This window comes from Passer domesticus, chromosome 19, assembly GCF_036417665.1.
Source record: "Passer domesticus isolate bPasDom1 chromosome 19, bPasDom1.hap1, whole genome shotgun sequence".
NCBI lineage: Eukaryota > Metazoa > Chordata > Aves > Passeriformes > Passeridae > Passer > Passer domesticus.
Window position 1 is genome coordinate 12,767,489 of NC_087492.1, and position 23,304 is coordinate 12,790,792.

Below are 23,304 nucleotides of genomic sequence, written 5' to 3' on the forward strand. Positions count from 1 at the left end.
TCGTCACCCTGTTCATCCTGGGGATCCCAGCCACCCTGACCAACCAATCACCTTGACCATCTTGGTTACCCCAGCCACCCCAGCCACCTCTATCACCCCAGTGACTGTGGTCACTAGCCCTGGACACCCCATCCGGTCCCTGCATGTGGAAGCACACTGACATTACTACTGATTGTTAGACCCTGTGGTACCCTGTGGGTGATGGGTTGGTGGGGATTTGCTGCAGACTTTGGTGATGTTCATGCAGCACTCAAACATAGCAAAGAATGCCCAGCCCTGGAAAGAGGGGTCTGCTCCAGGAAAGGGATCTGCTCTGAGAAAGAGAGATCTGCTCTGGGAAGCTCAGAGCTGTACATGGGGGTAAAGGATACCCAGAACAGCCTCTATAAGGCAGTATCCCAGCAACCTGGACATGGCTTTGAAACTGTCCCCGAACCATCTGGTGTGATGGATCAGTCACTCCAGCATGACCAGCTCCAGGGACACCTGGATCCAGGAACAGGTGAGAGCTGCTTTGCAGGGTCGGAAGGGTTAGCAGTGGGTGCTCGGGATCAGTCATCTTGCTCCCGAACAATCAAAGGATGTAAGAATCTCTAGTGACAGGATCTGGAGGAATGGCTGGGGCTCTGTCACTGTCAGGGAAGGTTTAGTTTGGTATGAGGAAAAGGTTCTTCCTCCAGAGGGCGCTGGGGCATTGAAGGGGCTCCCCAGTGAATGCTTACAGCCCCAAGGCTGCTCAAGGACCTGACCGACTTTCATCGACTTCTCCTGGTCAAGCTGATGGGACCCAGTCAGACAAGGTAGCTCCTCCTCAGGATGGACCCCAATGGCTCCCCTCCTGCAGCCTCAGCCCCTTTGGGATGTTCCTGCTCCCAGGGAAAGCCAGGCAGGCTTTTGTCCCTCTGTCCTGTCCCTGCACACCCGGGAAGGGCTGTCTGAAGCCCTGCATGAGCACTCGCTGCACACGAAGGGCAGGAGCAAGAGAAGAGCTGGCTGTGTTGGCTTCCCACAGCAGCCAGGGTCTCCAAGTCCCCGTGGGATTTCCCTTATCCCCACAGCAACAGAGAGAATGTTCTCAACAAAGCATGTTGTTATCAGCTAAGATAACTTGACTTTAAGATATTATCAACTAGGTCAATTTTGCTATTAATTACAATTTCCTTTTCTTTTTGTTAAACCGGTGGGTTTTTTGTGATGTGGTGAAAACCTGTTATGCTTTCAGAAAAAAAGAAAGAACCAAACAGTGCTCTAACTTTGTGGGGCAAGGCACAAGGAATTATTTTGTCTGATTATGAAAAAATATAGTTTCTCATATAATAACTCCTGGTTCATGGATGTGTTTGGCTTATGAGCATCCCTCATACAAATCCTATCATGATTCCATCCCCTGGCTTCCCTCTTAGCATCTCCCAGGGAGCTGGGGATGGTCCTGGCTTCTCCCTGAGGAATGTCCAACTTCGGGAATGTGGTGACAGAAGGATCACCCTGGGGCTGTCACCCAGCCTTACACTGAAGGTCTTTGAGACACAGCAGAGCAGAGGATGAAGCACCTTCTCGCCAAAGGGGGGCTGGGGACAGGCTGTGGGGACCTCCCTTCTTCCTTCTGTGAATATAAAAAATTTGGGTTTATGTTCTTTTGTGGTGATCTCAAAAATTCACAAGAATGTGGGTTTCTTTCTGCAGTTATTTTGCATTCTTATTAGTTTTGTGTTTATACCATTTCAAGTGCCTGAAGAAGGCCAAACTTACCAACTTGTTCCAAACCAATTTGGATTTTTTTTTTTTTTTGCATGTGGTGGTTTTTGGTTGGTTGTTGGGTTTTTTTTGTTTGTTTGTTGTTGTTGTTTTGGTTTTGTGTGTGTGTTTAGGTTTTTTGTTTTGTTTGGGTTTGTTGTTTTGGTTTTGTTTGCTTTTGTGGGGAGTTGGTTTTGTTTTGTTTTGTTTTGTTTGGGGGTTTTGTTTGGTTTTGGTTTTGTTTGTTTGGTGTGTTGGTTGGTTGGTGGTGGGAGTGTTTTTGGTTTTGTTTTCCCTTTGGTTTGGGTTTTTGTTTGACTGGGTTTTGGTTTGGGTTTTTGGGGTTTTTTGTTTTTTTTTTTTTTCCTATAGTTGTTTGGTTGGGTTTTTCTGATGCTGTTTTTGTGGGTTTGGTTTTGGTTTTTGAATTTTGGGTTGGTTCGGGGGTTTTGTTCCAACGAAATGCGGAAGGCAGTGCAGACCGCGGACTACATCCCCCAGCGTGCCCCGCGGCGCTCCGTGACGTTCCGCCTTCCATTGGTCCTGCGCAGCGGCGTGTTCATTCCCGCGTGGCTCTAAAGCTGCGCGTTAGGCCGGGGCCGCTGCTCGGAGCGTGATTGGCTGCGGGCGCCACTCTTGGAGGGCGGTGCTTGGCGGCGCGGCCATGATGGCGGGCGGCGCCGGCCGCGAGGGGCGAGGGGCTGGGCGGCGGGCCCCGGCCCCGGCCCCGGCCCCGGCCCCGGCCCCGGCCCCGACCCCGACCCCGACCCCCACCCCCTCTTTGTCTCTGGCCTCGGAGTCTCTCCAACCCCTGCAGGATCTGACCGGCGATGGAGGGGTGCGCAAGGAGCAGCTGCGCCCCGGCACCGGGCAGCCCGTGCCCCCATCCGCCTCCGTGGCAGGTAGAGCCGGCTCTGGGGCCTCCGGAGCCTCCTGTGGGCTCTGAGAGGTCCCGCGGCCAGGGCTGAACACTCTTGTTAGGGATGTCCCAACTCTCTGGCACAAGTTGCCTGAGGAAGCTGTGGTTGCCCCATTCCTGGAAATGTTCAAGGCCATGCTGAGGCAACCTGCTTTAGTGGAAGGTGTTCCTGCTCATGGGCAGGGGGTTGGACTGGATAATCTTCAAGGTCCTTTCCAACCCAAACCATTCCATGATTCTCCAGGGCTGGTGTCCTGGAGCGAGGCTGCCTGAGCTCAGCCTGGCTGCCTGGGCGGGTGCTCTGCAGTAATGTGCCTGAATTCACTGGTAGTTCAGGCACCAGTAGCCATCTCCTGAGCAGCTTTTAAATAGGAATTGTTTAGTTTAGCCTGTGTTCAGCAGGACTAAGAATGTGAAAATCCGTGGAAGTGTGGGCTGGAGTGAGGATCTGGTGCTTATCTGTGCCACCTGTGTCTCTGCGTGAGGTTTGGTCTGTGTGGCTGGACCTGAAGTAGGTGCTAAGTGAAACAGGGCAGAGCCTGTTGGGAAAAATCCCCCAAGACTCTAATGTTGACATTCTGGTGGCTGGCAAAGACCACAATGAGGACTTAAAAGCGCTGATATTATACTGCGGTATATGTCTGTTTCAGAGACTGTCTCCTCTCCTTATCAGTATTTTAACACTTGGGATATCCTGTTTAACTTCTTGTGGCTGACACATTAAATGAAAAGGCATCTTGACCTTGAGGAATGAACAATTTCTAGGGCCCACCTGTGCTCACAGAGAAGTTTGAAGTTGGAAGTGGTTCCTGAAGTGCAGGGCCCTAGTGATGTGTCAAGAGAGGCCCATTACAGTGTGTTTTCTGAGACAGAACTGGAGTTACAGATGCTTGGGGTAGCGGTACATTTCCCCCCTTGTTGTTCTTCCCACAGCTCCAGCTTTGGTTAGGGAATTCTTTTTAAATATTTCTGCATATAACTGGGGCATTTTAATTTGCTCAGTTGAAGTTTCCAGTTCTTAAAAGTGCAAAATCACACGTCTTAAATAGGTCAGGGCTGTGTCTGGGAATGATGCTAAAACACACAGCAGTTGGCTGCTTGGATATGACCAGGTTTTTGGTGTAAAACAGAAGGGGTTTTGCTGCCTCTGCTGTTCTATAGCAGAACAGAAAAGGAGAAGCAGGATAACTGTGTGATTACAACTCCTGGTGTGCTCCTGATATGCTGTTATGGGATATGAAATCAACCTCTTGCTTTTCACTTCTCCCCACTCCTCGCTCGTGCTGTACAGTGAAGTACTCTGGGTACCTGGGAAATTGGAATAAGCTCTTCTGTTCAAATGGGAACAGCAAGTATCCAAGGCTGATGAAACTTGGGAAAGGTAGGTTTGAGCCACAAACTTTGTCCTGGGGCTTGGGATTGTATTAAGGCATTTTGGGCCCTGGGGTTGTATTAAGGCATTTCAGTTTAAATGCTGTTTGATGTCTTTAGGTTTTTGAAGCCTTTAACACTTGTTCATGGAGTCCAAGATCCTCCTGGTTCACATGGGAGATGGAATCTGGACCTGCTTACCTTCTGCCTTCGAGTGGTAGGGAGGCGTTTCCTACCTGCCCTCAGGCAGTTTTAAATCTCTTGAGAAGAGATTATGTTTTCCAGGCTGGACAGGCCTTTAAGCAAGTGGAAGGTGTTCCTGACTGTGGCAGGGCTTAGACTAGATGATCTCTAAAGCCCCTTCCAATTCATCCCACTGGATTTGCAATGCCACGTGCTCAGTCCCACAGCAGCAGTACCCCTGATGATCCCCTTCTGGAGCAACTGGCTGTTGTAGTTGCTGAGACAGGAGCTCCCAGGGATTTTTTTTTCCTTCAGGCTTAAGGAGAAGTCATTGTTTGGTGTGTGAGGGTGTTGGTGTTCATGAACCTCACCTGTCCCACCCCTCGTTGTGACAGACATCACAGTGTGGGGGCTGGAGATCGGGCTGCTGTCTATGACCAAAGGAGAGGCTGCGCTGTTCGTCCTCACTCCAGAATACGCCTATGGCCAGCGGGGCTGTCCTCCCTCCATCCCCCCAAACACCACGGTCCTCTTCAAGGTGGAGGTGTTGGACTTCATAGACTCAGAGGAGTGTGACGCCTTCTTTGAATTGACTTACGTGAGTTCCTTTAATAAGGCTTGAGACTGAAATCTGGCGGATGAGCCCTCATTGTCCTGTCTCACAGTTGCTGTGGCTTGTGTGTTACATGTGTTCAGGTGAATGCTGGTGCAAGTATCTAGTCCCTGGGCTCACAGCTCTGCTCTGATCCACATGCCTGCCCTTTGTGTCCCTCCATGCCTCCCTCTGTTTGCCCTCCCGTGCAGAGGGAGAAGGCAGGATCTGCCTTTGCTCCTCTGTGCTGAATGGAGTCAGTGGAATGGCTCCCATTTATTTTTAGTTTTAGTGGAAACCTCTGGTATGGTTGCACTAGAGGGCACCAACTTCCAGGAATTTCTTTAAGGAACAGTAAGGAGCTGACTGTAACAATCATCTTCAGTCTGCAGTGTCCCAATGTCCCACCAGCTCTTTGTCTCTGCCTCTTGGCTCCTCTCCCAAGTGCTCCCTCTTTTTTCCTTCCTGGTCAGTTACAGTGCTATTGTTAATTCACCTTTTCATGTCAAGGGCTTTGGGCTGTGGTTGTGGGTGAGTGGAAGCAGAAGCTAAGGGGAGAGCCCCTCCAGCCCCTGCACAGGTAAATTTTCCCCTGGAGCCCTGTGAGGAAACCACGCTTGTTGTGCTCCTTCCTTGCCCACCCATTTTGGCTGACTGACCTCTCTCTATAGGCTGGTTTCAGCTTGCAGACACGGAAGAAAGCCTGTCCCTCCATTTTTCTTTTTTTTTTTTTTTAATGATTGTTGGGATTTTTGTTTGCTGTTTGGTGTCTTTGGGAGTGTCAGGCTGGCCTGAGGGCAATTAGAGCAATGGAACAAGAAGCTTTGTGCCAGTGGCAGCATTTGTGTTAACTCAGCTGTGTGCTGAAGAAGTTGGGCGGGTTTTAAGAACACATTCCTGCCTTTTTTCAGTCCCACTTTAGGCCTGAGGAGCTTCCTGACCTCTTTACTGGGAATAATCAGCACAAGAACACTGTAATGTTTCAGCCTGGCTAGGGAGATACCACATGGTGGTTGCCTGGCTCTGGTAAGGACCTGGCTTCTACTTTGTGAATAGGAGCGGCTGTTCACGACTGAGTCTGAGTTCTCTGCCTGTTTTCTTTAGTTTGAGCTGAAATTCAGATATTTCTTCACACAGGAACAGCGGGAGAGACTTCCTTTGGAAAAGGTGTTGAAAGTGGCAGCCACAGAGAGAGAGTTTGGCAACTACTTCTTCTATAAGCAGCGCTTCAAGATTGCCAAAGACAGATACAAGAGGGTATGGCACCAGGAAAATGTGGGGTGTGCTTTGGAAAAGCTTGGGTTAGCTTACCACAGCAGGTACAGGTTAGAAATCAAGTAACTTTATGGTATTTTCCAGGCACAGTTTGTTACTTCAGAACAGGGCTTGCACACCTGGTTTTGTGTGAGCAGCAGTGGTAAATGAAGGCATTGTCACAGAATCATTTTGGCTGGAAAAGCTCTCTGAGACCACCAAGTCCAACTGTTCCCCAGCACTGCCAAGGCCACCACTAACCCATGTCCACAAGTGCCACATCCACAGGGCTGTTAAGTCCCTCCAGGGGTTGGGATTCCACCACTGCCCTGAACAGCCTCTATGTCAGGGCTGGACAACAATTTCAGTGAGAAATTGTATCCAACCTGAACCTCCTGTGCTGCGACTTCAGGCTGTTTATCTTGTCCAGCTACCTGGGAACAGAGCCTGATCCCCATCTGGCTGCACCTTCTTGTCCAGGAATTGTAGAGAGTGAGAAGGTGATCCCCTCTAATCCTTTTTCCCAGTCTGAGCCTCTTCAGCTCCCTCTCCCGGCAGGGTAAATGCTCAGTTATTCTCAAGCTGGAAGGCATCTGCTACTTTTTCAGAGGTAGCAGAGGTGATTCAAAGTTGCTTTTGCTTGGATTTTTGAAACAAAAGTAATTTGACTTGCCTTCTTCCCTGGAAGGTATCCATATTTATCCTGTAAGATATCCATATTAGATCTGAGTCCTGGGTCCTTTTTTTTGATTCTTCTGCTTTTCATGGTAAGTTTCTAAACCTGTGGTCATATGGTCAGCATGACTAGTCATGCTGAAAATGCCATGTCCTGTATTTAGAGTTTTGATTGTTACTACTTTTTAGTGACCTAGGTGAACAGAAATATGGGTGTAGCTGTTGGATGAGATGGATTTCTCAGTTTCCATGATGGATTTGTTGTGCACTGGCTGGTTTTCCCTCTGCTCAGGCACTCTCCATCCTGGGTCGCAGCTCTTCCAGTAAGGCAGAGCAGAGCCAGATCAACGCTTCCAAACTGCTGCTGTTCCTGAATCTCTCACTCACCTACCTGAAACTGGAACGTGCTGACCGAGCTTTGAAATACGGGGAGTTAGCCTTGGAGATGGACCCAGGAAATGCCAAAGCGCTGTTCAGGTGTGGCCAGGTGGGCAAATAACTCATCATGGAACATCCCAGCCTGGCTGTGGAGGGAGCCCAGAGTGAACTGAGGAGACTCTCTGAATTCTGGGCTGTGGTAGTAGTCAAGGTGGTTTGTCTACATCTGCCCTTTTGGAAAGTCTGGCTCTCTGGAAATGTGTCACATGGAGCTTTTCCTGGAGTGTTCCTGAATTACTTTTCTCTGTCGCAGGAAAGTTTGTTTTGGCATGAGGCCTGAAGAAAGGCAGTGGGTCTGTATTTATCTTGTGATGCATCTAATTTCTTTCCATGACAGGCTTGTCTCTACATGAGGGAGTACAGCAAATCCCGGGATTTCCTGGCTAGAGCTCAGTGCATCCAGCCCTTCAACCGTGATATCAACAATGAGCTGAAGAAGTTAGCAAGGTGAGAGCCCTCCTTTCCGTACCTGCAGAAGAGAGAGTGTTTGTACAGGCTGTAATACCCATTCAAAATATTTAAAATATTCAAAAAAACCCAAACTGTTGGGTTAATAATTGACTTGGGAAAACACATGTGGAGAAAACAGCTTGAAACATTTTTCAGGCCCAGAAGCTGCAAGTGAGGAGCTCAGAGCACCCACCCTTTCCATGTATTTGTTTGGTGGAATGTATGTTTCACGACTTCTGAGTAGATCAGGGTGAGGACAGGGATGTGGGGTATACTAAAATACCTCAAATCCAGTGAAATTCATTAAAAGTTAATTTCTTGCCATCTTGGAGCTAATAAATGAACATCCCTGAAGATTAACTCTCCCTTTCCCCACAGGCTGAGTTCAGGACTATCCTGACATCTTTAGTCATGCCCCACCCCACCAAAACATGACTAATGCTTGTCTGTGCCTTCATGGTGTGCTTCCTTTGAAATTGCCAAAAGCATTAGCTTTTTCCCAAAAGTGTATGCTGTCCTCCTGGCCCTGTTTACTGAGACAGGAGCAATGCTGTCCTCAGCTCTGGAGCTAACAAAGCAGCCCTTGAATACCAACCCTCTTCTGTATGTCAGTGCTAGGCACTTGCAGAAAGGTAGCAGTAACACCTAAAAAGAGTGGTTGGTGCTGCTGGAAAAGCCATTCTGGTGGGCTGAATGCCTTTTGCCAGGGGATATGTTAGAGGGCTGTTCTGTCCTGTGTATTCACATTGTCTTTAATAGTCTGTCATAACACCAAGTCTGCAAATTTATTCTGTTACTTCTGAAGTACAAAGAGCTTGAAGGCAGTATTAGCTGCTGGTCTGGAAATTTTAAATTAATCTCTTGTATTCATCCTGATCTCCCACTGGGTATGGAGCTACCAAATCGTCCACTGAGGGTGGGGAGTTCTAAACTAGATCTGGCTGGCTGCTCCTGGAGGCTAGTACATGTATAGTGCTAAAGGCCTGATTCTAGAAGCCTCATGTACTCACTTAGATTTGTTTGAAATATGTTGGTAGATAAAAGAGAAATTTTGCTAATGGTGTTTAGGTGCTGTGGCCAGGAAGCAACAAGGCATTTCTGCCTTTGTCAGCTCCAGCTCTCTAGAGAGCAGCACGTTCAGTGAGTTTGTGTGTGTCAGAATTGAGTGCACGTTAAACCACTGTTGTCCTGGAGTTCTGCTTCGCTGCCTGTTAAAACTGGTGTACTTTTTGCTTTTAACCATGCAGTGGCTTGGGTTGGAAGGGACCTTAAAGCTCATTCCACTGTCATGGGCAAAGACTCTTTTCATCATACCAGGGTGCCTGTTCAGCCTGGCCTTTAACATTTCAGGGATGGGGCAGCCACTCTGGGCAACCTGTGCCAGGGCTTCCCCACTCTCACAGGGAAGAATTTTTTTCCAGTATCCCATCTAACCTTGCCCTCTGGCAGCAAGAAGCCATTCCCTCTTGTCCTTGTCCAAAGTCTATCTCCAGCTCTCCTGGAGCCCCTTTAAGCAGAGGAAGGGATTCTGAGGTCTTCCTGGAGTTCTTTCCAGGTGAACACCCTTGCTCTTCCAGCCTGTCTTCAGAGCAGAGGGGCTCCAACCTTTGGAGCATCTCCATGGCCTCCTCTGGACTTGCTCCAGCAGCTGTATGTGTTCCTGATGCTGGAGGCAGCACTGCAGGAGAGGTCTTCTGCCTGTGACAAAGAGTGGAATTAGTGTGAAACAGATGAAACAAGTGTTACTGGGTGTTGTTAATGAGGCCTTGCCTCCGGCTAGATGTGTAATGTTACCAGCCTGCCCTTGCCTGAGAACTTGTAGTGTGATCTGACAAATGCTTCAGAAATAGAATATGAATCAAAATCTTGTTCTTAGTGGCTTTTCACTTCCTGAGTACATTTATACTTTGTTAAAAGCTATGTTGTGTGATAATCAGCAAGCTCCCTTTTGCTGTCTAAAACAAAACTTTGGAATGCATCTGTTTACTGGCTGAAACAGGTTCTTGGCAAAATCCTCTGGAGAACAACAGGCAGAATCCAGGGTGAGAGCTATATAGAATGTGTCTAGTTCCAGCTGTGGTGGATTTGGTGCAAATTCTGCTGCTGGATCTAGGAATTCTATTGGAAGGCTTACATTGCATCAAAACCAGAATGAACAATGGTTCTTCCAATATCTGGCATTAATCTGTTCCTCCAAACAAGGGGCTCCTGGATTTCCTGCTGTCATAGGTGTGGAAATGTGCCAGCTACAGGTGGGCATGCTTGGTCAGCAACTGTGAGATTTACCCAGAGAGATTTGTTGTGCTGGGATTTCGTACCCTCTGAGGATCTGGGCCCCAAGGGTGCTGAGGGCTGGGGCTGAGAGAACCCGAGCCAGCCTCCCACTGGGGCTGGTTCTAGTATGTTGCACAAAACCCTTCGCTTTTGGCCTTATATGGCAGCAGATGCAGGAAAGCAGAACTCATGGGCAGCCACTGATCCTTGGAACAGTGTTCCTAAACTGAGTCAGCCTGCAGCTCAGGGATTCCTTACCAGTGAGGTGAGAGCACAGTGAGCAGAGGATGCTGTGCTTGGAGAGGTTCACATGGGGCAGACTGCGTAGCTTTTGCCATCCTTTCACATTGGCAAGGAAGAGAGAACAGAGGAGGATACATCTGCTTGTCATTCACTTAGTCCAGATACAATTCCCTGCTGTCTCCTTCCCATCCTCTGCCCAGATCCTATATCCATGGTAGATATCCTGCTGTATGGTTGTTGAACAGTGTCCCCTGGGTGCTAAAAGAACTTTCATAAAGATACACAAAAGTATCCTACAGCACACAGGTGGGCTTCCTCCTCACTGCCCCGTGTTTCCAGAACTAGTGTAGAAAGCACCTGTCTCACAGAAGGCAGGTGATCTAATTAGTCCCAAACAGAGCAGAGATCCAAGGTCTGGGGGTGAGGCATGACATTTCCAGCTCTCTTTCCCTGACGTTGCAGAAAGAAGGGCTTGGAGGAGCTGTGTCTCTGCTGCCAGCACAATTTTCCATTATGTTAATTTATTTATGTCCAGAAAATGACGTTATTTTCAGATTGTGACACTGAGGGTGGCACAGACAGTCTCCAGCCCCTGACGCCATCCCGTGCTCTACTTTGCAGATACTACAAGGAGTACATGGAAATGGAGAAAGAAATGTGCTGCCAGATGTTTGACCCTCTCAATTCTTATGGCTGAGAAGAAATCAAGGTAACCAGGTTTTGAAAAGGGTGAACTCTAACAAAATCTGTGATACCTGTAGTGTTCTCAGGTGGGGAACCTGCTTCTCTTCTGTGGGGTGGGCTTTTGGAGGCAGAATGGAAAGTGGTGGGAGTGTGTGGAGAAGAAGGGCAGGATGGTGGGGTGGAATACTGCTGCATCGTCACCTTGAAGAATCTTTCCTGTGAGGCAAAGCATGTGTGGGACAGAGACCTGAAACTGGCAGCAGTTGAGTAAGTTTGGCTTGTTTCCTGTGCTGCTCATCCCAGCTATTCCTGGTCAGAGCCAGGGGCTGAAATAGCTCTTTAGTCTTGTTTCTCTGCCAATTAAAAGAAGGGGGGGTGGGGGGGAAGAAAATTCCTGTCAAACTTAAAAATTGGATTTCCTCCTCCCCTCCAGCACTTCTCTCTGGAGCTGTTGGAATGCCTCACTTCAGAAAAATCTAAATATTTTATTTCTGGTGGTTTTTTTAAGTATTAAAAAAGTCTGTTTGGATAGAAAATTTCCAAGTAGATGTTTTGGACTCTTTAAAGCCTTAAATCTTCTAGCAAAATTGACAGGTTTATAAATGCACAAAGGATCTTTGATCCTTCTTTTTTTCCTCAAAATCTTCAGGGGCGTGCAAGCAGGAGCAGAAATCTTTTCTGGTCTCTTGCTTTGGGGGAAACCCTAGGGAAAGAATTCTGGAAAATGACAAAATCCTTCTGTCATGAACCATCCCCAGCTCAGGGTCATCAGTTTGCTGCTGTCGTCTCTCCTGCAATACAGACAGTACCTTTTGCTAGCAGAAAATGAATATTGGCAGACTTTCCATCAGCTCTGGTGTTTTAAGGTTGTCTCTTTGTGCTTGTGAGGAAGGTAAGGCAGTATTTGAGGAAGAGATTGGATTGAATGCTGCTTCCTGAAGGAACACAGCCTTCTCCTGACTGGACATGACTCCTTATAGAGTCTTTACCCTTCCTGCTGCCCCTGTGCTCCGGTCCAAGCTGGGCATGTGACCTCAAAGCACAACTGATCCTGCCCTGGGTTTGGGATGGGACTTACTAAGTGTGTTAGCAGGTGCCTGCCCCCAGGAAAGGAGCTCTGAGAGGGGATGTAAGACTGATGAGGTCTTGTGCAGAAAGTCTGTGGCTCTAGATTTGGCAAGAGGCTCTGATTTTCCACTTGCTGTGTTTCAGGAAGTTGCAGTTTGGAAGCATATGGGACCTTGGGTCTCATCCCTGGTGGTGTCTGACCAGGGAAGCTCTTGTGAGCATCTGGGATCACCTGGGCCTGGTTTGTGGTGGGAGTCAGGGTGATTGTCAGGAAGGTTATGTGGCTACTTGTTTCCCAGAGAGCATCTTGTGAAGATGCCGATTTCCACACATCTGGTGTAAGTAAAACCAGTGATTTTGGTTAGAGGAGACTGAGAAGTACAAAGGAAAAGGGCAAAATCTGTCCTGTAGGCAAGCTTAAGTGCTGGGCTGAACTGCTTACCAGCCAATTTATCCACTGACTCCTGTGTGTGGAGTTGTCCCACCTTACACAGCTGATGGACAGCTGTCAGTCAAAAATATTTCCAAGCTTCCTTGAAGTTGATTTTTGTTGCAGCATTAAAAGGAAATTAAGTCTCCCAGATGAACATAAATCACTGAGGCCCAAACAAAAATCTACTATTCATTCATGGCAAAAGAAGTCCTTTGCTGGAGGAGGTTCCTGCAGGACCCTGTGTGAGCTGAAGGTTGGGCTGCTGCTTTAAAACTTCATTATACATTCAGAGAGGAGCAAAGCAGATCCAGCAGGAGCTCCTGCTCCCTGTCAAAGACTCTGGGAATTAGTCCGAATTGAGGCAGCACATTCTTTAATGCTTTCCAACAGCTTCGTACCAATTAAGTTTAGGGTACAGGCTGTACTGGGGCAGTTTGGCAGGCCCGCTTCATCTGTTCTCTTAGACACTGAGTGAAGAGATGGCTGGAAATGCTGTCTGCAGTCTGTGGTTAATGGACCAGTGGAATCGTAAAAGTTACAGAAAAACTCCTTATATACCAGTTGACAGGTGCTTGTGGAGCACTGAGCTGACCTGTGGTCCAGCTCCTGAGTGGCTCAGAGCTGTAATAGTAGTATCTCTTCCCTCTTGAACATGCTGCATCCATCCCTTGCTTCAGAGCTCTTTCCAAGCTGAGACTGCTATGCCTTTGCTGAACCCTGCTGTGTTCCAGGAGCACAGTTAATTTCTCTGTACTGAATAATCCACGGCTGTTTTGTATAATTACAGTCAAACCTGGGTGTACCTGAACATCTTCCTTCTGCCTGATATTTTTGCAAGGGATTTTGTAGTGATAAGACAAGGGCGAATGATTTTAAGCTTTAAGGACTTTAAGAGGGAAGATTCAGATTGGATATAGGAAGGAAATTCTTTCCTCCTATGAGGGTGAGGAACTTTCCTACCACTGAGAGTGGTGAGAGGCTGGCACAGGTTGCCCAGAGGAACTGGAGCTGTGCCATCTCTGGAAGTGTTCAAGGCCGGGCTGGATGTGGTTCTGAGCACCCTGGTCTAGTGGAAAATAGCCCTGTCCATGGCAGGGTGTGAAACCAATGGTTTTTAAGGTCCTCTCCAACCCAGACTATTCCATGATTTTTGTATCCCCTGCCAGCTGTAGAGCCTAGTTCTTCTAATTGCCACAAACATCTTGCTCAGAACACATTTCCTACCTTTTCAATGGAATTTTGGGTCAGAATAGATCTTCCCTTTGGCAAAATGCAAGGCTGCTTGTGGTGCTTCTTGGGGGAATTCAGAAGTACTCAGAGGGAGACAGAAGCACAAACTCCTTTTTAAATCCATCCTGCTGCAGTTCCTTCTAAATGTCTTGGGTCTCAAGCTGGCCCCTCTGAGGGTTTGGTTTATTTATCTGTCTCTGTTTCCTTTGTGTGGTGCAGGTATGTAGAGCCTAATTTCCTGGGATGTGCAGAGCTTGAAGTCCTCCTTGGTGTCCCCTAAACTGCAGAATGGTGGGCTGAGGCCTCTGGCTTTTTGGAACTTTTTGTTTTGATTGAAAGACCTATCAGGAAAAAAAAAGAACTTTCCCATTGTTGTGTTGCTGTGGACTCTCTCTCATAAGAGAACTAAATCATGAGGACTGGGGCCAACTTCCCTAGGAATGTCTGGATTCTAGTAGAGGGTCCTTGGTGATAGTTCTGTCCCAGGAGGATGAGTCTCGGCACTCTTATTTTCATTTATAGATGAGCCAGAGTTGAAATCTTGTCTCTAATATGTACCTCAGCTCAGTACACAGGAGAAGTGGTCCCAGGATTTTGGAACACACAGGGAGATGTTCCAGTGAAAACAAACAAGACTGAAATTATGACAGGAAACAGTAACTTTGAGGTCAAACTGGTTATTGCCGTGAATAGCAAGTTCTACCAATTCTGGAGGCATTAATGGTGAGAATTGGCTTCAGAACTGAGGCTGTGTCACCAGGTAGAAATGACTATAATTGGGCTTAAAATCAGCAACAGTTGCCGGTTGAACTGACCTACTAAGCTGCAGGAGAGTTGCAAATAAACTGAGAAGGCTGTGCATAACACAATCAAACTTCTGCCTTGGGAAAGCTCCAGACTTGGGATAAACAGCAACTTGCTTCTTCCCCTCCTGCTCTCTCTTATTCCTGAGCAGAGCTGAAATGTCCCTCCTGCTGATTTTGTCCCTCCCCACTGTGGCTGAACAACAGAGAACCAGTGATTCACTGCTCATTTAGAATATGCAAATTCCTGTCCCACTGAGGTGTCCTGTGCGGCGGAGGAAATTGTTAAATCTGCTTTCTGCTGAGCCTTGCCAGGTGAGGGGGAAGGCTTGAAGTAGGACTTAATTAAGCATTCTCCTTGTTAAGCAAAGGAAGGAGAAAGGCTTTAATTAGGTTGTTTTCCTTCCAGCTCTCTCCTCTTCTAGCATCTTGCATTTTCTTCTGAGGATTTCTGCAGTTCCTGCCTGCAGTAGTAACTATAATACCTCTCTGGAAGGATCCTGTGCTCTGATCTCTTCTGGAAACTGAAGAAATTACTGTGGCACCTGGTTTTAGGGATCCCTGATATGCTTTCCTAGGCGACATACTGGATATGGGTCTGGATGCGCTAGGTCTGGCTTTGCCCAGACTGGGAGGTCTGGCCAGGATTTAGAAGCCACAAAGTGATGTGAAATGGAAAGGACAGAGACCTGTGCAATATCCCAGTGTCCCACTGTGCCTGTCCTTCAATCCTCCACCACCAGATTTAACAATTTCCTCCGCAGCACAGGGCACCTCAGTGGAATCACTGAATCACAGAGTTGTTAAGGTTGGAAAAGCCCTCTAAGATCACAGAGTCCACCTGTTTCCCCAGCACTGCCAAGACCGCCTCTAACCCGTGTCCCAAAGTGCCACATCCGCACATCTCTTAAACCCCTCCAGGGATGGACACTCTACAGCTGACCTGGGCAGTTGTGTCAGTGCCTGGCCAACCATCCTGTGAAAAAAAAGTCCAGAATATCCAAACTAAACTTCCCCTGGCACAGTTTGAGGCTCTTCCTTCTTGCCCTGTCCCTGTTCCCTGGGAGCAGAGCCCGACCCCCACCTGGCTGCCCCCTCCTGTCAGGAGCTGTGCAGAGCTGGAAGGTGCCCCCCGAGCCTCCTTTTCTCCAGGCTGCTCCATATTGGAGTGTCTTTCCCAGCTCCCTCAGCTGCTCCATATTGGACTGTCTTTTCCATCATCAGCAGCACAGAGCACCTGATGGAATTGGGGGCTGTATCCCTGCTGGAACAGCATCTGGACACTAGCGGCTGTGTGGCAGCCACACTTTGACAGCAGGTGATGGTTTTGGCTGTCAGCACCAGGAAGTCCCCACAAGGGCTCCATATTTAGGGAATGAGCTTTTGGAAAGTCTTTTTGCTTCAGATGCAGGGAGTGTCTTGGCACTGTTGAGAGTTGGTTTGCAGAGCTCAAGAGTTATTTCCAGTAAGGATAGACATGACCTTACTGTGCCTCTTGTGCAGCCCACCCTGCTTTATCAGGGGCTGTTGATTCCATAGAATGCTGAACATTATTGTCATAGAGGTTATCTGAGCACTTGAATGACTGAGAGATGCTCTGAGGATCAGTTTCAGCCCCCACTTGCTGGGTGAAGTCCTTCCTGGGCCAGAAGTGTGTGTTGAAGAGTTCATCACTTCTTTCACCTTCCCATGGTCATTTCTCTTATGAGACCTCTTGCTCTCTGGACAAAAACTTTTGTTGCCTTTGGTTGGGTGCTGTTTTAAGGGTTTGGGTTGTTTTGTTTTTTTTTTTAAGGTGTGCTTGGGCAAGAGCTCTGCTTTATGTTCTTTCTTCTTGCTTTATGTATCCTTGTCTAATCCCAGATCTAAGCAGACTTCACAGCTCTTCCTTCCATCACTTAGGTTTGGAATGGTAGTGCATGTCATCAGCATTCAGGGCCTTTGGAGTCAAGACTTGTTACAGATCTCTGGAGAATTCCTCCTGCTACAGAGTGTCTATCTAGCATACATGCAGCTCTTGGAACTCACTGTGGATCTTCTGCAGAGCTGAGAATCTTGGTAAATTGACTTGGAAAAGTGTCCTGAGGAAAAAATGTGTGTAAGTGCAGATCTTGAGGTGGCAATTGACGTTTATGTAGCTTGGCTCTAGAAAAGATGAGCAGCGTATCTGTTCCTTCCGCTTTCCTCTGTGGATTTGGGCATCTGTGATGGGGCTCTGACTTTGGATGTGGGGAGGGTGAGTGTCTGTGCTTGTGTGCTGCCATGCTCTGAGAATATATCCACAGCCACCTCAACCATTGGAGTGGCCACTTGAAGCCTCACAGCTGGACATCCCTAAAGAGCACTTAGAGAGAAAAGAGGAGGGAATGCCTGACTGCAGAGCCACTTCCACAAAGAGCATATAAATGGTCCCTAATTAGGGAATTTTCTCCCTAAGGCATGTCACCTGCTCAGAGGAATCTCCCTGGGATGGCAATGCCTCATGCCCAGATAAATCAGGACAGGCTGGTGTTGTTCCTCTCTTGGTGTCAGGGTGATTGCCCAGCACATAATGTTATCAGCTGCTGAGAGCACCCTAGTGCTGCTGGAATTTCATTTCAGTACTCCAGAGCACTGCAGCCTGTCAGGGACCTCTCGTGGAGTCCATGAGATTGTTCCTTCGTGATCGCAGTGGTTTTTCTCCAGAGTGTCAGTGCCTGTGGGACTGGTCAGGCTCTGAGTGAAGAGCACTTCTCAGGCAGCTGCTGTTCACGGTTTTGGCTCTTTGCTGATGTGTGCACATAACATCTGCTTTCCCAGCCAGGCTCATGTGGAGCTGCGGTGTTAGGATGTGCTTTATCCTTCTGGCTACTGAGTCACAACTTCCCTTCCTTTCTTCTCCATGCTCAGTTGTAAATTCCATTTAGATCTGAACAGAAGCATTGAAGAGGAGGTGTTCTGTTTCCCCTAAGAGAGGAGGCTGCATTTCTCTGAATATTCTTTGAGGTCAATTTCTGAGATGTGAAAGCTTTCTAGACTGCCACCACCAACCTGATTTCTTGGATTCTTGCCTTGAGGAGCGCTCTTCTCACTGAGGGTTATCCCAGTGCAGCACTCTGGGAGCTACTGCCTCAAGGCATGGGAGGCAGTGAGGGCTGAACTGGCAGGAGCAATGTTTAAGTGCACAATTCTGAGTTTTCCAGTTTCCTCGTGTTTTGACAGGAACTTTTATCTGCTGTGTTTGGTGCCTCCCTACAGTCCTTCTAGAGATGGAGGCAGGAAAGGGGGAGCTGGGGAAGATGCACCCACAGGTTTTTTTTAATGCAGAAAAGCAGCTTAAACAAATTGTAAAGTCTTAAGCATTAACTGTTAATTGTGGCTTTAATGCAGAGTAAAGGTGATATAATTATATCATAATTATGATTATAAATGACCCGTGACCTGGTGCGTTACTCCCTATGAATTGATGATCAGCTTTGTAGTTCCAAAGGATGAGTTAAAATAGCTGAGACCAACAGGCTTGTGTGTGACCTTTGAAATCTGAATGTGCCTTGCTGGATTTCATGACTGAGTTGCTGCCAACCTGCTGTAGTGAAGGAAACAAATCTTGGAGCAGGCTTCTGGTTGGAGTGTGCTGTTCTACTCCATCCAGGAGCAGCACTGGTGTTGAACCCCCTCCAGCTACTATGTCTGCTGGGTCCTGTGATTCCCCTCCACTTCTCTTCTGATTGTGGAGCCATTTGGTGGAAATGAAAGAGACAAACTGATCAAACACTCCCTGAAATGGCTTTAGGATTTCAGTTTGAATTTTTATTTAATTAGCTTCATGTAAAGACTTTATTACTTCAATTAGCAGCCATGAAACCAGAAACCTCTTGGTCTGATCCTTTATTTTCCTGGTGTACAGGAAGCCTCAGTTAGCCGCAGGCTCACTCCAAATTAGACACCCCAAACCCCAGCTAACAGCTGATGAGAACACCCAGTGATCAGCTTTGAAGTATTCCTGTTGGGAACATGTGAAGGAACTGCTTTGTGGGGATGGGATTAGACTGATAAGGAGCAGAGTGGAAGTCAGTTGTATTTTAGGAGGAGCAAGGATGCTTTAGTTTAACAATGCAGAGAACACTGTAGCACATCAAGAATAAGGATTCCTTTTTCCCACTTGAAGCCTTTCTTTCCTTCTCCTGGTTGAAAGAACATTCTGCTGTGAACTGGAGAAATTATTTAGGTGTTTTTCTGATTCATTTTCAAAGATATTGGCTGAAGTGTCCTTCAGTAATTTTCCTTCTTTCTGGACTTCCTTTCCCCCTTTTCCTGGAAAGTGCTGCCAGCCTGGATTGACAACTGCTATCTTGTGTGTCAGGAACCTCGTGTACCCCCAAAGTTCTGGAAGGTTTGGGAGTACAAGGGGGGCCTGTTAAACAAGGCTGTACCATGGGATTTGGTGAGTGCACTAACTCCCAGTTTGTAGTAGGCTGGAAGTCTCCTGTGTTTCTGACAGTATTAAAAGTTCCTCAACTCTTTTATGCTTTTAGTATCCCAAACTTTAAATTGGGGACAGCCCTTGTAAGAAGCACATTGTACTGACTCAGACCCAGTTTTCTGGCAGGGTGGCCCTTTGTCGTGGGTTCTGTGTGGCTCTGAGCCCATGGACTGATGATCCCACTGCTCCAGGATCATCAGAGGGATATGAGTCATTGGGGGTGGGCTGGAGGGTCTTGATGTTCCTCAAAGCCCCAGTTATCCCATGATCCTGTGGTGCCTTTCAAGGATGTATAATGAATGAGGTGTGGATTTTGAGCATCATGTGATGCTTCATCTTCTCTTTTAGTCTATAAAGAAGCTATTTCCCTCACAGTTCTTGGGGGTTTTTTGCCTCCTGGTTAGCAGCCTGTAACTCAATATCCTCTAAGGAACAGGCTTTCCTATTTTGCTACCAGTAATTTGATTTACATGTGTTGGAATGGTCACTGCAGCTGAGCTGGCTGCGCCAGCTGTGGTAGCATGCAGATGCTGGAAGAGTATAAAAATAGGTTTGGGCTTCTGGTATTCCTGAGCTGTGAGCAGGTCATGCACCTTTTGGATGGGATCCTTTGCTACTCAGAGCTCCTGTAGGAGACAGATACTGGTTTGTTCTGGGGAAAGTTTCTAAGGATTTTCTTGGGTTTTCATTTATTCTATTTTTCCTTCTGCTGGTAATCCTATGGATGAGAGAGGAACAAGGCTTACGTTCCAACAGTACTTTGGTGTCTTTTGTGGTCACAAATTGGGGAAATACTTCCAGTAGGAGTTTTTCTGTGTTGGTATTTGAGAGGAGCCACTGGCAGCTACATGACGAACAGCAGGATGTGACCTGTGGCACCAGACACAGGGGAAGGTGCTAATTGTGTCTGAGCACTAGGGAGGTGAAGGTGCCGCTTCTGCCGGAGCAGAGGGAAAGCCCACCTGGGAGAGGCACTGGAGGAGGAGCAGGTGAGCTTTTGGCAACAAAGGTCAGTGAAACCATTAGAAGGTGAGGTAGGTGAGCCAAGTCCTGATCAGTGACCAGAGAGGTTCCCCTTTCAAATTTAGAGCTGAGGAGAGAGGAATCACCACTTAAAAACAGTCCTGATTCTTACCCAGAACAAGCTGATGCTGCACCAAGGTACAGATTTCCTTCTGGTTACCCTAAAGAAGGGAAGGTATGGGTGGAGGCTGAGATGAAATAAAGAAGTTTTGCTGGATGTGGAAATTGTCATTTCCCTTGCCAGGGCTTCAAGACTGTCAAGGACCTAACTGCGAGTGATGGGCTGAGGTAAACAATTGCCCAAAGTGCTGGGGGTGCTCTGTGATCCATTGCTGGGATGCTGCCAGATAGCCAAGCCTTCCAGTGCTCCTGTCCTGCAACAGGAAGGAGCTCGGAGCAGGGAAGTACAGGGAGAAGCAATAGGAATCTGGGTTTAGGAGAAATTCCTGTGTCTCATAGAAGATTCACTTTTCTCCCAAAGGCAGAGTAAGTATCCAGGCTTCAGTTTCCCCAAAGCAGGAAAAGTGTAAGTGATGGGAAGCATGGATGACCCTGTGTAGAAAAGGAAGTGGCCCAAGGAGTGCTCTGGGTGTTTCCCTGATGGGGGCTGGCTCGTTTTTAGTTTTTGTCACTTAATACTCTGTTTTCTCCGAGTGTTTCATGAGGAAGTTGAATGGATTTTGAGGGGATTTCACTGTGTTTGTTCCACTTGTGCTAATCTGTGGAATTCTAGGTGTTTCTTTCAGGGCCACTGGAGGTGTGTGCTGGTAATCATGGATCATTGAGAGCTGAAATTCAATAAATTGTGCAGGTGATGCTGGGGAAGCACTGACTGTGATACTTTGTCGTCCTAGGACTGTTGCAGCTGTCCACCTTTTGGCACATGGAGATCTCAGCATCACATACAAGTTTTTGGAAAAGGGGCAGAAACACTGTCTTACTTCAAAGACTGAAGGTTCAGTGTTTATACACAACCTCATTTTCCCAAAGTTTTGTTTGTTTGCTATGTTTTGAGGCAGTTTCCAGAATAATTTAATCTGTGCTGTTGGAGAGAGGAATGAGTCTGTGTAAATTCCTTCTCTTCTCCCATGCACACTGTTTGAAGAAAACTCTTTCCTCATGTCCTGCCTCTTGCAGATAGATTTCAGGCTGCTTTCAGAGAATTTGTAAGTGGGAAGAGGATGCCATGAAGTTTTCTATTTACACAGGTTGTTCTTAAAAAAAAAAAGTTTGATATTTTTGTTCTGAGGAAATAAACCAACCTGAACACTAAAGCTGTCAGGACTTGTGCCAATTTATTGCACAAATAAAAGTGATTGCAAGAGTGATTAGTGCCTGAAGGAGCTGGAATTTGGAATGGGGTCTGTAGAGCTGGCTCCCTTTGTGGGCGACTGGTTGTTGTACTCTGTTTTGGCTGAATGTTCCTGTGAATGTTGATGCTAGATCTAAAATTGCTGAATATTACCAGCTTTGGAGCAAACTCTAGAACTCTGTGTGCTCACATGAGGCTGTGGCTGGGATTGAATAAATGCAGAGTCAGAGATGCTCTGAGAGCTGGAGTCCCTCTGCTCTGGAGCCAGGCTGGGAGAACTGGGGTGTTCACCTGCAGAAAGCTCTAGGCAGACCTTAGAGCCTCTTCCTCTGTGTACAGAGGCTCCAAGAGAGGTGGAGATAGACTTTGGACAAGGAGGTGGAGTAACAAGACAAGGAGGAATGGCTTCCTGTTGATAGAGGGCAGGGTTAGATGGGATGGTGGCAAGAAATTCTTCCCTGTGAACTTTATGAGGCCCTGGCACAGCTTGCCCAGTGAAACCGTGGCTGCCTCTGGATGGATCCCTGGAAGTGTCCAAGGCCGGGCTGGTGCTAAGAGCACCCTGGTCTAGTGAAAAGTGTCTCTGCCCATGGCAGGGGGTGGAACAAGATGAGCTTTAAGGTCCCTCCCAACCCAAACCATTCTGTGATTCTGACTTCCACAGCCATATCAGCCAGGGCTTCCCAGCTATTTATGCATCACAGGTGGCCTTGTCTGTCCATCTTCTTGGCCTTGCTCTTTTGCAGAAGGGTCTGAAACCGTATTTCCAGCCAGTAGAGGTTGGGCTGGCACTGAGAGGAGAATTGTAGAAGCATGGAATATCCTAAACTGAAGGGATCCACTGGGATTATCCAGTTCAGCTCCTGCTGCAGGGCCAGTGTGTCCCTGAGCCCTTTCCTAGCCTGACACTAGATGGCAATGCCTCCTTCCCAGCGGTGTTTGGGACTCCTTTCTGATGGCCTTTAAATCTGGATAGCTGTCTTTCTCTACATAAATTTGTCTTTCTCTGTATAAATTTGATTGGGAGTTGATGCCTCTTCCCTATAAGAAGCAGAGAACTTTGTGGTTCCTGGGATATGATAGTTCTGAAGACATAAACAAGGCAAGTTTTCCAGAATGGGACAGCTGTGCTTCCCTGGCATTCCCTACCATGGGCTGTGCTGGCACTTCCCTGCCAGCCCTTGGGTCAAATGACTGTGGGCAGCTGGATCCATGAGTGCAGACTTTGCACATCCCTGTCCACCAATGGCCTTGGAAAGGCAGGATCTCCTGGACCCCAAATTGTGGGGAGCCCACTGAGGAAGACATTTCATCTGCTAAATCTGAAGTGTAGGAGCGGTGTAACTGCTGTGGCACAGTGAGGAGCTTTCCAAGCCTCTGGAAGAGTCACTCCAGTCCTGCTGCCAGGAGCGCACACTGCAGGAACAGCAGCCACCCTTCCCTGCCACCCAGGCCAAGCCAGTTAACTGTACTTTACCCAGAGTCTGTTGACAGGCAGGTTGACAGGCAGTTTGTTGCTGTTGGGGATTTCTCATGGTGAGGTAGATCTTGCTGAAGTGCATTTTTCTTTACCAAATTATGTAAAAAAACTACTTTATTTTTTCTCTTTTTTTTTCCTTTTTTTCCCCCTCCTTTCTCCCTTCCTTCCTTTTTTGTTATTAAAGGAAGAAATACAATCTCTTAGCCTCTGGGCAAAATCAGAGGTGTGTTTGGATCTTGACTTGGCATTAAAGTAGAAATACTAGTCCTTGAGCAAAAGAGACAAAAATCTCTACAGAGAGCCACACTTTCAGGGTGATAGTCAAAAACCACCCAATCGGAGAAAAGTTTCCTACTGGAATTTTTAATTTTGGCCAAAATGCGTCCATTTCTCCCCTCCATGAAACAGTTTTTGACAAACATCTTCAACGTCTTCCCTGGAGAAGCTATTCCAAAGGTTGGTCCCAGCTCAGCAGTGGTCTTGTATTTCCAGGTTGGGTTTATCAAATGTCAACCTGCAGCTCTGCATCTGTGCCGGGTTTGCTAAATTTCAAGATTATCTGATCTCAGGTGAAGTTTTCCTGCCATGGCTGTTTATCCAAACCTGAAATGTCATGCACCCTCAACTCATCAATCCAGCAACTCCTTGGGCTGCAAAGATAAAGCCTGTTTGAAGT

The 23,304-nt window shown here is 47.5% G+C and overlaps 1 protein-coding gene across 3 annotated transcripts; it reads left to right on the plus strand.

Annotated features, from left to right (window-relative positions):
- Positions 1 to 43: 43 nt before the first annotated feature.
- FKBP6 (FKBP prolyl isomerase family member 6 (inactive)) lies at positions 44 to 20,829 on the plus strand. Of its 3 annotated transcripts, none has more exons than XM_064394944.1 (8): positions 433 to 502; positions 3,945 to 4,034; positions 4,603 to 4,805; positions 5,937 to 6,056; positions 7,021 to 7,215; positions 7,504 to 7,613; positions 10,755 to 10,842; positions 20,691 to 20,829. In XM_064394944.1, exons 1-7 carry the CDS (start codon positions 448 to 450, stop codon positions 10,828 to 10,830), a joined length of 849 nt encoding a protein of 282 aa, XP_064251014.1. In that variant the 5' UTR covers positions 433 to 447; the 3' UTR covers positions 10,831 to 10,842; positions 20,691 to 20,829. The 3 variants fall into 3 exon arrangements, with proteins under 3 accessions (XP_064251016.1, XP_064251014.1, XP_064251015.1); XM_064394945.1 differs by lacking the exon at positions 433 to 502 and adding an exon at positions 2,387 to 2,636; XM_064394946.1 differs by lacking the exon at positions 7,021 to 7,215 and having other exon boundaries at positions 44 to 502.
- Positions 20,830 to 23,304: the final 2,475 nt, after the last annotated feature.

Coding starts and splice junctions, on each gene's coding strand:
- FKBP6 (XM_064394945.1), top strand. CDS start 2,399: ATGATGGCGGGCGGCGCCGGCCGCGAGGGGCGAGGGGCTGGGCGGCGG. Junction 4,806..5,936: donor CCTTCTTTGAATTGACTTAC/GTGAGTTCCTTT, acceptor TTCTTCACACAG/GAACAGCGGGAGAGACTTCC. Junction 6,057..7,020: donor CCAAAGACAGATACAAGAGG/GTATGGCACCAG, acceptor CCCTCTGCTCAG/GCACTCTCCATCCTGGGTCG.